Below are 12,736 nucleotides of genomic sequence, written 5' to 3' on the forward strand. Positions count from 1 at the left end.
GCACGAGGTGCGGCGCGCCCTGCCGCTTGGCAGCCGCACGTCGTGCGGCGCCCGCACCGCAAATTTTCATGGCCCTCGCCGACCGCATCGCGCGCGCCGCGCTCGCCGAGTTCGACCGGTGCCCGAAAAAGACCAAGCCCGGGATCAGGTCCGACGGCGTCGCCGAGTGGACCAACCTGGCCGCCGTCGTCGTGCTCGACGGCGACGACGCCGCGCCCCGGATCACCTGCGCGGCCCTGGCGTAAGTCCAGTCCGGACGCGCTGACGCCAGCACCGGCCTCAAGGTCCTGCCGGACGCGCAGCTGCCGGACGCGGCCGGCCTGCTGCTGCACGACTGCCACGCCGAGATCCTGGCGATCCGCGGCTTCAACCGGTTCCTGCTGGACGAGTGCGCCGCCGCGGCCGCCGCCGGCTCGGCCTTTGTCGACCTCGATCCGGCCGCCGGCCGGTTCCGGCTACGCCCCTGCCGGCTTGTGCTGTTCCAGACCGAGATCGCGTGCGGCGACGCCAGCATGGCCCGCCTCAGCGACGGCCAGCAGCCCTGGGACGAGGCCAACATGGCCGCCGACGGCCCGCTGCAGGGCCGTGGCTACTTCTCGCAGGTCGGCGTGGTCCGGACCAAGCCCGGTACGTCGGTCGATCTATTCTATGTCTAACATACAGGCCGCCCGGACGCGCCCCGGACGCTGTCCAAGTCGTGCACCGACAAGCTGACCGTGCGCCAGCACGTGTCGCTGCTGCTGACGCCGCTGGCCGGCCTGGTCGTGCCCGACAACGTGTATCTGGCGGCGGTGGTCGTGCCGCGGTCGCAGTACGACCCGGAGTCGTTCGGCCGCGCCTTCGGCCGCGCGGCCGCCGCCGCCGCCGCCGGCCCGTACCGCCGGCGCCCGTTTGCGTTCTGGACGTACGACGACGCGGCCGCGCCGTTTCCGTACGCACGCGCGGCCGTCGCGGCGCGCTCCGCCGCGGCGCCCAAAACGTCCAACGTCTCGCTCGTGCGCGCCGGCGCCGCCACCGAGGCCGTCATCAAGGGCGTCAAGATGGGCGCGCGCCCGCGCCATCCCAAGGGCGCGTCTGCCGTCTCGCGGCACTGGCTCTTTGTCGACGCCGTCCGGCTCGACCGGCTCCTGGCCGCGCGCTTCGGCCGCCCGCCCGCGCCCACGCGCTACTACGCGGCCAAGGCCGCCGACGCCGACCGCGTCGCAGCCAAGGCCGCCGTGCACGCTGCGCTGGGCTCCTGGACCCGCACCGCCGTCGACGACTTCGCCGTCTAATCACTTGCCGCGCGCCTTTATCTGCGCCAGGATCTTCGCTACCACCTCGCGCTCCATCCGCAGGTCCAGCAATTGCTGCCGCAGCACGGCCTCCTCCTGGTCGAGCTCGGCCAGCCGGGCGCGGTGCGTGGCCTCCTGGTCCGCCTGTAGCTGCCGTTTCTTCTCCTGCCGCCGGGCCTCGATCTGCGCCGCGCGCTTCTCGTCCTCGTCTGCGGCAAACGACGCCGCGAGGACGTCGGCCGCGGCGGGCGCGCCCGTGCCGGTCTTGGCCTCGCCGGCGGCCTCGCCGTCCGGCCGTAGCTGCCGCCGGATTGCTTCTTTGACCACGGCCTGCGACGGCTGGATCTCGGCCGCCTTTTTGGGCGCCGCCGCCGTCTTGCCCATCGTCAGTGCTCGTCTGCGAGGTCTGTGCCCGTGTCTAGGCCGCGACCGGCCCTCTGATCGCGTAGAAGTCGCTGCGTGCGGGCGCTGGCCTTAACCACAAAATTTGCGAAATTTGCGGTTGGGAAGAGAAGCGAAACGACGTCAACAGCGTCGCGGATTCGCCGTGGCCGACGCGATCACACGCATTTTGCGCGGACGCGCCAGAGCAAGCAGGCCCAGCACGCGAAAGATGGCCCCTGCACGACGGCTTCGATCGGGGCGCGTGTCGCCGGACGGGAGCGACGAGGGGGAAGAGCCGCGACGGGCTGAGGGCGACAGCGACAGCGACGGCCTCGGCGACGGCCACGGCGGTGGCAGCGACAGCGACGGCGCGAACGGCGAGGGCGGCGGCGGTGCACGCGCCGCGCCGGACACCGCTGACGCGGCCGCGGCCGCCGCCAGCGCCGCGGCGGGCGCCCCACAGCCAGAGGTCGACCAAGACAGGATCGACGCGTTCGCCATCTACGCCTACTACATCGCCTGTGAGTGCCGGGCGTGGCCGCGCTGACCCCAGACACGGACCATCTGCCGGCAGACATCCGGCGGTCGATGACGATGATCCGGACGCTGGATCGGGAGTACGCAGGTGAGCCTCACGGCGTGCGGCTCAGCTGACCCAGACCTCACCGCCGAGCTCGACCAGCTCGTCCGCGCCGAGCCCCGCGACACAGCGGCCATGCGCACGCACGCGCAGGCGCTGGTCAAGCGCCGGCTCGACGCGCTCGCAGAGGCCGAGCGGCTGCTGGAGGTGCTCCGGCGGCATGCCAACTCGCTCGAAAAAGAGACGACCGGGACCGAGCCGGCGTCGCCCGAGCGGCCAGCCACGGCCGGCAGCGACGGCCCGGTGCTCACCGACGGGGTCTTCGCGGCGGCGGCGGCCGACGTGCGCGCACTGGTTGCTGGCGACGAGCCCAAAGGCCGGCGCCGGCGCGACCGCGACACGACCACTAAAATCACAAACATCTCGGCCGAAAACATCATCCAGACCGAGCGGGGCCGGCGCGGGCGCGGCCCTGCGCCACCAGCGTCGCCGCCGGAGAGCGTCGCGTCGTCGCGGTCGGTTTCGCGGCACGTTTCGCCGATGATCGCCGACCCGACAAAGGAGCCGGCGCTGGCCGAAGTCAGCGCGGCGCTGGCGGCGCCGCCCAAACGCGTCCGCGACCGCACACGCGAGCGCGAGCGCGACCGGCTGCGCGTGCGCGACCGGGCGGCCGAGCGCGAGCGGGCGCGGCAGCGGGCCCTGGACCGCGAGGGCCAGGACCGGGGCGAGGACCGGACCCAGGACCGGACCCAGGACCGGACCCAGGAGGCCCGGGACCGGACCCGGGACCGGGCCCGGGACCGGACGCGGATCCGCGACCGCGCCGCCGAGCGCGACCGCGCCCGCGAGCGCGAGCGGCAGCGCGCGCACGAGCGCGAGCTCGAGCGGCTGCGCGAGGAGCTCGCCCGCCAGGAACGCGACCTCAAGCGCGAGCGCCGCGGCGACCGCCGCGACGACCGCAAGGAGGGCAACGCCGACGGCAAGGTCGCCAAGGCCTCCAGGGCCGCCAAACCCGCCAAAGCCGACGGCCGCGCGGCCGCCCGTGTCGCCGACAACGACCCCACAGAGGAGACGTACTGCATCTGCCGCGACATCTCGTACGGCGACATGGTCGCCTGCGATAACCGAGTAAGTAGACACGTGGCCGCGCTGACAGCAGAACTGCAAGATCGAATGGTACCACCTGGAGTGCGTCAACCTACAGCGGCCGCCCCGCGGCCGCTGGATCTGCCCGGACTGCACACGGCGGCAGAAAAAGCGCCGGCGGTAGCGGCTGTATACTAGGAATTGCATGTATATTGAGCACTGGATACAATGCGTGCTTCTACTCCGAGTCGCTCGCTGCGGTCAGCACCGCCGGGCGCCCACGTACCTCCTTCGTCGTCGTCGTCGACCGTGGTCTCGACGGTCTCGGCCGGGCCCATCATGAGCGCGAGCTCGGCGCCGCGCAGCGTCTTGGTCATGAGCTCGCCCGACGCAGGCACCAGATCGATCGGCTTCAGGCCCTCCTTGTTGCGTATCCTGCGGTCAGCGCCGCCGCGCACTCACGTACCGAGGGTCGCAGCCCGCATCAATCAGGACGTCGGCTGTCGTCAGCTCGCCCCAAGCGCCACGCACCGATAAACGCGCCGTGCTCCGGCTCCTCCTCCGAGTACCGCACGGCCGAGTGCAGCGGTGTGTCGCCCTCCAGACGGTTGATCGGGTCGACCTCGACGCCCTCGACGTCCAGCAGGATGTCCAGGCACTCGTCTGCGGTCAGCGCGCCCCCCCAGCCACCTACAGCTGCCGTTGATCGCGGCCAGGTGCAGCGCCGTGTTGCCGAGCGCGTCGTGCGCCGAGTTGATCAGCTCGCTCGCGTCGCCCGCGTAGCCGCTGAGCGTCTCCTCGAGCAGGTCCGTATTGTTGCGCCGCGCGGCCTCGAGCAGCAGCTCGCCGGGCTTGGCGCCGTCGTCGTCCTGGGAAGCCATGGTGCGTGCGGAAGCTGCGGCCGCTGATCGCGAGGCGTGGCGGAGCGGGCGGAGCGGAACGTTGCCGGGGCAACGCGTTCGTTACCCGGCGCGCGAGGTTGCCCTGGCAACCGATACGAGTCACCTCGTGTTCGTATCCGCGATCAGGCCATGTCCCCCCGGGTAAGCGAGCGCAAGTGGGCCTTAAGAGCCCGCGTGCCCCGTCGTGTCCCTCAATGGCCTCCGAACACACAGACAGCGGCGACGAGGGCGCGGCCCTCATGCCGACCGAGACCCGCGGCGCGGACGCGTTCGTGCTCAACCCCAAGACCGAGGAGATGGACTTCTCCGGCGTGCCCGGCGCTCTGGCCATCACCTTCGGCCTGCCCGCCCTGATCTACGTGCTCTTCTTCCTGATGACGCCGACGGCGCCGCTCGCCGCCATCTTCGACCCCATCGCGGCCGCCGGCTACCTGGTCTGGTTCGCTGTGACTGTCGTCCTCTGGTTCATTGTCCCTGGCCCCGTTCTCGAGGGCGGCAAGCTGCGCAACGGCAAGACGCTCAAGTACAAGATGAACGGCATTGGCTCGTTCCTCGTCATCATCGCCTACGTCGTTGCCCGCGTCGTCATCACGCGCGGCAACGTGCCCGAGCTCGCCTTCATTGCCGACCACATGCTCGGCCTGATCACGGCCTCGATCGTGTTCTCGTTCGCGCTCGCGTTCTACGTCTACCTCGTCTCGTTCACGCCCGACGTCGACGGCAACGAGCGTGAGCTCGCCCTCGGCGGCAACACCGGCTCGGCCGTCTTTGACTGGTTCATCGGCCGCGAGCTCAACCCCCGGCTCGGCGAGTTCGACATCAAGTTCTTCTGCGAGCTCCGCCCGGGCCTGTTCCTCTGGGTCCTCATCAATGCGGCTTACGCGCACCAGCAGTACCGCGACTTTGGCTACGTCTCGGACTCGATGATCCTCGTCAACCTGTTCCAGTTCATCTACGTCATCGACTCGGCCGTGCTCGAGGCCAAGAACCTGACCATGATCGACATCACGACCGACGGCTTTGGCTTCATGCTCGCCTTTGGCGACCTGGCCCTCGTCCCGTTCACCTACACTCTCCAGACGCGCTTCCTGGCCGCACACCCGGTCAACCTCGGCCTGCTCGCCGTCGCCGGCATCATTGCGCTCAACGTGACCGGCTACTGGATCTTCCGCTCGTCCAACTCGCAGAAGAACGCGTTCCGCCAGAACGACCCGTCCACGGCCCACCTCAAGTTCATGGAGACCAAGTCCGGCAGCCGCCTGCTCATCACCGGCTGGTGGGGCATCACCCGCCACATCAACTACTTCGGCGACTGGCTCATGTCCATCTCGTGGTGCCTGCCCACCGGCTTCTCCACGCCCATCACCTACTTCTACGTGCTCTACTTTGCTACGCTGCTGATCCACCGTGAGACCCGCGACGAGGCAAAGTGCTCGGCCAAGTACGGCGACGACTGGAAGAAGTACAAGCAGCTTGTCCCGTACAAGATCGTGCCCTACATCTACTAGTACAGCGTTCCGGCACGTCGCCGGCGCAGGCGCCGGCCTCGGCCTGCGTCCGTCGGCCCCGTGCGTGTAATAAATGTTTAGACTAGACTGTTCCCGTGCGCGTCCAGCACGCGCGCAAAGTACTGCGGCGGTAGCACGCCGTCGACGCCTTCGGTCAGGATCACGTTGTTGGCCGACCGGAAGAAGACGACGCCGTCGCGCATGGCCGCGGCAACGTCCACGTAGATGTACACGGCCGAGGACGTGCGCATGCCTGCTGTCAGTGGCGCCGGCGCGCGACCTACCGCTGATGACCCCTTCGCTGCCGGGCAGCCCGGCCGCAAGGTGGATGTGGTGCCGCCGCATGCGGCTCAGCCCGGTCTGCTGGATGCCCGCCCACGCCGCCCGCGAGGTCCCGTGCACCGCCGTCGGACACTCTTCTGCGCACGCGATAGGGGCCAGCTCCAGCGCCGACACGGCCGCCAGGCTGTGGCCCTGGTTTGCCCGCACATACCAGCCGGCGGCGTCGTCGTCGGCCACCGCGCCTGCCGCCGATCCGTCCACCTCCGCCGCCGCCGCCAGTGTGTACCGCTGCTTGTTGTCCGCCGCCACCAGCGCGCGGATCTCCGCCAGCGTCGAGCCCTTGAACCGGTTGTTCTTGAGCAGGTCCTTCACCAGCACGAACCCGTCCGGCCGGATCGGTACCTTCTCCTTGACCGCGCCGTGCCGCAGCACATAGCTCAGCGCTTTCGACAGACGCACCTCCGGCGAGTCCTTTGGCCGGCGCCGGCCGCCCGCGTCGCCTGCTGCGCTCATGGTTGCTTCCACCGGGTTCCGTCAGGGGCTATCAAGCGGCAGCACGTGATTGTGCGGCTCGGCCTGCCACGTGCACGTGATTTGTCACAGCGTCACGTGAGTTGCACGCGTCGGCGCTTTGAGTCATCGTGCTTCTACTTTTGGGACCTGGCGGGAAACCTGACCACCGTAAACGGCCGAGATAGCCAACACAGTCAGATAGACCGCAGCGTGTTCGATAACCTGGTACGTTTATAACCGGTGCTACGGTTGCTTCGTTCCTGTCCCTCGTCCCGCACCGAAGGTCGTGACGGTTCTTAACCCGCTCTACTCTTGGGGTCTCTGCCTAGCCCCGCAAGGACACTCGGTGACAGCTCAGCCTATACGCGTCACAATGACCGCTCAATCCGCACTCTCGGCCGCGCTCAGCGCGCTCAACCGCACGCCGCCCGGGCCGACGTCCCCGACCTCGACATCTGCTCCAGTCTCGCCGCCGTCGCTGGCGTCGGCTGCGGACTCGGACTCGCTGGATGACGACGCCATGGATGCCGGCTCGCCGCTGTCGCTGTCGGACCAGCACCGCGCGGGGTTCACGCCCGGGCACGACCTGGACGGCGCTGGCGCGGACGCCGGGTCGCGCACGCCCGCGGCGGCCGCCAAGACGCCCGCGCCGGACGCTGCTGACGACGGGGCCGCTGCCGATCGCCCGGCCGCGCCGACTGCGCCCAGCCCGGCTCGGCCCAGCCGCGCCCGGCCGGCCGCGGTCGCGGCGGTGCTCACTCGCGGCATGGTCGCCCACATCCTGGCCAGCCAGGGTCCTCTGGCCATCCGCCACCTCATCGCCCAGCTCTGTCTCTCGAGCCGGGCGTTTGCCGAGCTGTCGCCCGGCCGTCAGCGCCGCGCGGTCGTCCACATGCTCGAGTCGCCGCCGACCGGCCCGTCCGGCGCGGCCGGGGTCTCGCCGACGGCCTCTGCGCCTGATGACGACGACTACGTCTTCGAGAAGGTCGGCTGGGGTCGCTGGGCCGCCTGCCGCCGCGGCCGCGGCCCGGCTACGCATCCGCCGTCCTACGGCAGCGCGCGCTCGCGGCGCAATTCGTCTTCGCACACGGCGCCGTCGTCGTTCAAGCAGGCCTCGTCCTTCTCGTCGTTCTCCTTCCCGAAGCTGCCTCTCTCGCCCAGCCTGGGCCCCGTCGACGACACCGACCCCAACCGCTTCTACGCCACCGAGAGCAGCATCCGCCACGCTGTCTCGGCGTCCGTCCCCGCCGGCGCTGCCAGTGCCATTCGCATCGAAAACAACAACTTTCCCCGTCGCCGCGGCAGCTCAGTCGTCACCACGTCCATTTTCAGCCCGTTCGAAGGCGATCTCATGTTCTCCTCCTCCTTTGACGACCAGGACGACGACATGATCCCCACTCCCGGCAAGATGGACGGCATCGACGACGACGACATGGAGCTTGACTACAAGAGCGACACAGACGAAGAGGACTGGCGCTCCGCCGGCGTCGAGTCTCTCCGTCGTGGCAACATGTTTGACCGCCTGGGCTCCAAGCCCATCAAGCGCGAGCCCTCGGCCCACCCCCAGGTTTTCCCGATCGAAAACTTCGACGACGACACCAAGTCGTCCCGGCCGCGACCCCAGCTGCGCTCCAAAATCGACAACCTCAAGGAAGTCGACGCCATCCAGGCATTGGTCCAGTTGGGCTCGGTCTAGGACAATTCCGCGCGCAGGCCGTCGGCCCGCGCGCACTCCCCTTAGTTCTCGTTACCGTACATTATCTCTCCGGTGTTTTTCGGGTGTTTTATCATTTAGTCATGTCATTTCATATTTGGCAATTTGTGCAATCTACGTGTGTGCACGTCGTCCGCGAGCCGGACGGCCCACACTGCCGTCGGCGCAGCTTGTTTACGTTTGGGTGTAATTTACGGTGTTTGTATGTGATTTATTGTAAAATATATGTAGATATGTGACCTGTAATATACTGTGGACGACCTCTAATAAATATACTGTGGACTGTTGTACCATTACACTACGTGCGGCCGCCCCGACCGTTCTCAACCTTCAGGGTTCTTGCGGACGCTGGGCTTTATGTAAGGCCGCGGAGCGTCTGACAGACCGCTCGTACAGGACCCGCTCTCATGCAGCAGCTGCAGCGCGTACGACAGTCTAGTCGTAACCTAGCGTCCGGTCGTCCAGGCCGCAAAGACCGCACCTGCGTGCCGAGAAACTCAATTACCGGCGTGTTGGGCCCCGTCGGCACGCATTGTCTCGCCTGCGATGGCCACAACTGAGCACACATGGCCTGACCGCAACGTGGGAGATGTCGCGGTGGCCAATTGCACGACCGGCTGCTCCATGGACGTTGCTGCGCTTGGCGACTGGCCGTCTTGGAGCATTCCAGAGGCCAGACAAATCACGCTTACTAGTCCACGGACCTACGGCGACCTTGTCGATCACGATCCGTTGGTCCCACGCTATGTTCTTAGCAAGTACGTGCCTGGGTCTCCCAACTAGAGTGGTCCCTTCGTTGGCACACTGTGCTTCGTCGGCTATGTAGCCCGCCCGCAGTTGCTGCCGGCCAATGCACGCTTGTAAGACATGCAGGGAACATGCTAGACGTCGGCTGCTGCAACTGCGCAGCCGCAGCAAAAACAAAAAATATGGTCTCTGGCGGGATCGAACCGCCGATCCTCGCGTTTCACAAGGAGTTGTCTTATTAGCACGATGCCTTAACCAACTGGGCCAAGAGACCATTTCTTGAAAGTCAATCTGCGGACACGAATCTTAATTGTCGGCAAGCCCACCACTACGGCGCAATCCATACCCAGGTGCGCGGTCGGACCCATGGACACGGTTCCTGGGTCGGATTGGCCCTGCGAGCTGCGGTACGCTGCGGGGCCGGACTCTTGGACCCGCGGACTCGCGTCTCGGTCCGACCGCGCCGGGCGGCCGGCCCGCGCCCGCAGAGTCACTTGCCCTTCTCGCTGGTCGGTCGCCTACGCCTCAAAGATGTCCATCGTACTATATTGATCTAATTATTGATCTAATTCAAGTATTTCAGGTACCGAGAGTCCAGCCCGTGCGCAAAGTCGAGAACTACCAGCTTCGAGCCGAACGAAGTGGACACAATCCTTCGGCAGTCGGCCTTTGCTGCAAACACCCAGCTGCCGTGCCAGCCGGTCAAGTCGAGTGTTAATTTGAATGTGTCCAGGTCCCACACCTTGACGGTCATGTCGTAGCTGCCTGAGACCAGTCGGGAGCCGTGGATGTGCAGCGAACGCACGAGCGACGTGTGCTCGTTGAGCACACGCAGACACCGGCCCGTCTGGAGGTCCCAGACACGGATCATATTGTCGTTTCCTCCAGAGGCAATCATACGGCAGTCTTCTGTGATCTGCACGCAGGCCAGGCCGCGGCTGTGGCCGCGGAAGTCGCGCAGACATTCGCCAGTCTCAATGTCCCAGAGCTTGACGATGCAGTCGCCGCCGGCGCTGGCAATGTAGCGGCCGCGGATGTCGATCGCATTCACCGGGCCCTGGTGGCCCTCGAGCCGCAGCCGCTCGGCATAGTCGTTCGTGCGGTCCCACACAGACAGCACACCGTCCTTAGAGCACGACACGATGTTTTTCGCATCGAGTGCAATGTCCAGCACGCCAGCCTGGTGGCGTACGATCCGTCGCAGCGGCCGAAACGTGCGCACGTCCCACACAATGCACGACGCATCCGACGAGCCGGTGACCATGATGTCCTCGTCGAACTGCAGGCTGAGCACGGATCCGGCGTGGCCGATGACCTCGCCGTCCGGCGACGTCGGCGGGTTGTCCGAGGCCAGATCCAGCGTCCTCAGCAGCTCGCCGGTCGCGTACGACCAAACCTTGACCGAGTGGTCACGCGAGCCGGTAACGATCTTCTGGCCGTCAAAGTGCAGGCAGTACACACTGTCATCGTGGCCGTTCAGTGTCTTCGCGCGCACGCGGCCGTGCTGCCACCGCGCCTCCAGCTGGTGCCGCGTCCGGTACATCTCGCGCCACGGCACCGACAGCGGGATCTGCTCGCGGGACAGCGTGTGCCACTGCGGCCGGGCGGCAAACTGCAGCCGCCAGACCTCGTTCGAGTCGCAGACGGCCTTCCACGCCCGTGACACGCGGCTGCACGCCGCAATCGCCGTCGGCGGCAGCAGACTGAAGATCTGCACGACCAGCTCGCCCGGCAGCTCGGCCACAAAGTCGACCCGGCCGGTCTCGTACTCGTCTGCGTAGAAACCCTCGTCCTTGTCGTCCGCCAGCGACGTCTGCAGCGACGACGCCAGCGACCGCACCGACTTGCTCAGCGAAATCGACTTGTATATGTCCGAGAACTGCATCGACGACACCGAGCGCAGCGTCGACATCGGCGACTGTCGCATAGCGTCGGCCACGCTCGCCAGGTCACCCACGCCCGAGTACAGGAACGCCGACAGACCGCTGTTGCTGCGGCTTCTTGCGGGGCTCATGCTGCGATCGCTTCCGCTATCGTCGACTGGCCGCAATGGCCGCACTGGCGGAGTGCGTGGCGACCGTGGTGGCTCCGGCGGCGTGGCGGCAGCCGGACCAGCCGGCGCGGCCGGACCCGACCGTTCCCGCGACTCGCGGTCTGACGCAAACAGATGCGCGATCACACCCCGACCGGGCCGCGGAAACCGGAGCCGTAGCCGTGCGATCGCCGGTGGAACATGGATCCCGTGCTGGTTCTCGTGGGCCACCGACGCCGGCGACAGCGACCGCCGTCCCTCTGAGTCACGCCATGACCGTGGTCCCGTTGGCTCTCTGGACGAGCTCATAGTGATCGAGCGAGCAAACAGAGCTCCTATCCAGTCTGCGAGAGGCGCGCACACGCGCACCGAGACTCTTTTGAGTGTCTGCTGTCCACGTAAAAGTGTCTGACTTGAACTCGAGGTGCTGAGGCGATTGTGTTCGCGCTCCCGACAAACGGCGATCGACACTCACCGGCGATCGCGTGTTCTCGGCTTTGGTCGGACTGGGACCATACTACGTTTTAGGCCCGCGGCCGGTAGCCCTGCCGCGACATCCGAAACGCCGGCAGTTCTATACCAGGACCCTTGCCGTGCTGTTGGAACAGCGCTGGACCCGATCCGCCACACCTGCCACATCTGCGTCAGCCGCGCCACCGCGGAAGAGGCGGAACCGGCAAGCCACCTGCAAGCCACGCGCGAGCCACACGCGAGCCACGCGCGAGCCACTGGTGGCCATAGGCTAGCCACGGCTGGCTCAGGGTGCGCCGCATATCCGCCCGCCGCGCGGTCTGCGAGATATTAACGCAGTCGGAGGCTGGTACCGATATGATTCACCACCGGCTCTGGTTTTGTCCGAGTAAATCTCGCAGCCGGAGCTGTATAACCGCATAGGCGACTTGAGCGTACGGTCTACGTCCGGCGCACGGCGGACTATGTCCGCAGGGTCCACTAGAGACGGCGATGGCCTGGACGGCGGTCGCACCAGTCGCTCTCGGCTCGTAGTATGTCACCTGTCGCGTCAGACGAAAACGCTTGCTTCCGACTGGCCGATCGGAGAAGTCTGGACGGCGTTAAGCGCCTGAGCGCGACTGCCAAACTGTTGCGGTCCAGAGCGGCCGGCCTGGCAGACGGACGGGCCGTAGCGAACTTGGCGTCTACGCAGCTCGGATGGCTCGCGGTCGGCGGCCTTACCGTAGTCGTGGCCTGGCCATGCGACTTGCTGGCCGTCGGGAGACACGGCCAGTGGACTGCGCGGTATTCGCCGTCCAGCAACAGCCACTGTCGGGCTACTAGAGAAGCTTCCGCGGCCGTTGGCAAGGACAGACGCACAGTACGCGAGCATACGTAGCCCACACTGACGCGGCACCCCTCTGATGGCAGGCCACGCAATCCCAACAAGATTGCACCGCCCACGCCGGGTGGTCGGGCTTGCGTCAGCCCCTAGCACAAACTGCGGACTGTGGCTCAGCAGCCTGCTGGACCGCAGCTGGGCCTCTGGAAAGCAGCCAAGAGGCCCTGCTCTGGCCGCGGTGTGGCGGCGACTCCGCCGCGCTAGGAGCTAGCGTCTACGCCGGCCCGTGGCCCCAGGCACGCCTGTGTACGTAGAACCCGCGTAGGCCGGCCGTGTAGTAAAGGTGCAGAGACACGGGACACGGGACACGGCCCCAGTCGCGGTGACCGCGTCCGACCCCAACGCCGGCGACCAAGCGGC

At 67.1% G+C, this 12,736-nt stretch overlaps 7 protein-coding genes and 1 non-coding gene across 8 annotated transcripts; 4 read left to right on the forward strand and 4 right to left on the reverse strand.

Annotated features, from left to right (window-relative positions):
- Positions 1–68: 68 nt before the first annotated feature.
- On the forward strand, positions 69–1,274 carry V1510DRAFT_364709 (adenosine deaminase/editase; the record flags this gene model as incomplete). Its single annotated transcript, XM_066931202.1, has 3 exons — positions 69–241; positions 272–627; positions 664–1,274. The coding sequence occupies 3 exons, from the start codon at positions 69–71 to the stop codon at positions 1,272–1,274; spliced, it is 1,140 nt and encodes a 379-aa protein (XP_066789243.1).
- Positions 1,275–2,100: 826 nt separating this feature from the next.
- On the forward strand, positions 2,101–3,594 carry V1510DRAFT_120854 (uncharacterized protein). The gene is made up of 3 exons (XM_066930269.1): positions 2,101–2,283; positions 2,318–3,366; positions 3,398–3,594. The coding sequence occupies exons 1-3, from the start codon at positions 2,247–2,249 to the stop codon at positions 3,506–3,508; spliced, it is 1,197 nt and encodes a 398-aa protein (XP_066789244.1). The 5' UTR covers positions 2,101–2,246; the 3' UTR covers positions 3,509–3,594.
- On the reverse strand, positions 3,516–4,222 carry V1510DRAFT_416336 (ankyrin repeat-containing domain protein). Its single transcript, XM_066933749.1, has 5 exons — positions 4,019–4,222; positions 3,856–3,987; positions 3,791–3,824; positions 3,611–3,759; positions 3,516–3,579 (listed from the first exon to the last, which is right to left on the reverse strand). Exons 1-5 carry the CDS (start codon positions 4,203–4,205, stop codon positions 3,563–3,565), a joined length of 519 nt encoding a protein of 172 aa, XP_066789245.1. The 5' UTR covers positions 4,206–4,222; the 3' UTR covers positions 3,516–3,562.
- Positions 4,223–4,371: 149 nt separating this feature from the next.
- On the forward strand, positions 4,372–5,824 carry V1510DRAFT_416337 (ergosterol biosynthesis ERG4/ERG24). Its single transcript, XM_066933750.1, has one exon. The coding sequence runs from the start codon at positions 4,421–4,423 to the stop codon at positions 5,732–5,734; it is 1,314 nt and encodes a 437-aa protein (XP_066789246.1). The 5' UTR covers positions 4,372–4,420; the 3' UTR covers positions 5,735–5,824.
- On the reverse strand, positions 5,681–6,541 carry V1510DRAFT_416339 (phosphotransferase KptA/Tpt1; the record flags this gene model as incomplete). Its single annotated transcript, XM_066933751.1, has 2 exons — positions 6,019–6,541; positions 5,681–5,987 (listed from the first exon to the last, which is right to left on the reverse strand). Coding segments are annotated over exons 1-2 (682 nt in total), but the record flags the coding sequence as incomplete, so codon positions are not given.
- Positions 6,542–6,691: 150 nt separating this feature from the next.
- On the forward strand, positions 6,692–8,485 carry V1510DRAFT_434520 (putative Sin3 binding protein-domain-containing protein). The gene has a single exon (XM_066935534.1). It carries the CDS (start codon positions 6,903–6,905, stop codon positions 8,223–8,225), a length of 1,323 nt encoding a protein of 440 aa, XP_066789248.1. The 5' UTR covers positions 6,692–6,902; the 3' UTR covers positions 8,226–8,485.
- Positions 8,486–9,173: 688 nt separating this feature from the next.
- V1510DRAFT_t119 lies at positions 9,174–9,264 on the reverse strand. The gene has a single exon. It is a non-coding gene; the product is annotated as a tRNA-Ile (tRNA).
- A 291-nt stretch (positions 9,265–9,555) lies between these two features.
- V1510DRAFT_402917 (WD40-repeat-containing domain protein) lies at positions 9,556–11,004 on the reverse strand (the record flags this gene model as incomplete). Its single annotated transcript, XM_066932131.1, has 1 exon — positions 9,556–11,004. The coding sequence occupies one exon, from the start codon at positions 11,002–11,004 to the stop codon at positions 9,556–9,558; it is 1,449 nt and encodes a 482-aa protein (XP_066789249.1).
- Positions 11,005–12,736: the final 1,732 nt, after the last annotated feature.

The sequence above is a fragment of the Dipodascopsis tothii genome (assembly GCF_038497935.1).
Source record: "Dipodascopsis tothii strain CBS 759.85 unplaced genomic scaffold V1510scaffold_13, whole genome shotgun sequence".
NCBI lineage: Eukaryota > Fungi > Ascomycota > Lipomycetes > Lipomycetales > Lipomycetaceae > Neoaidaea > Neoaidaea tothii.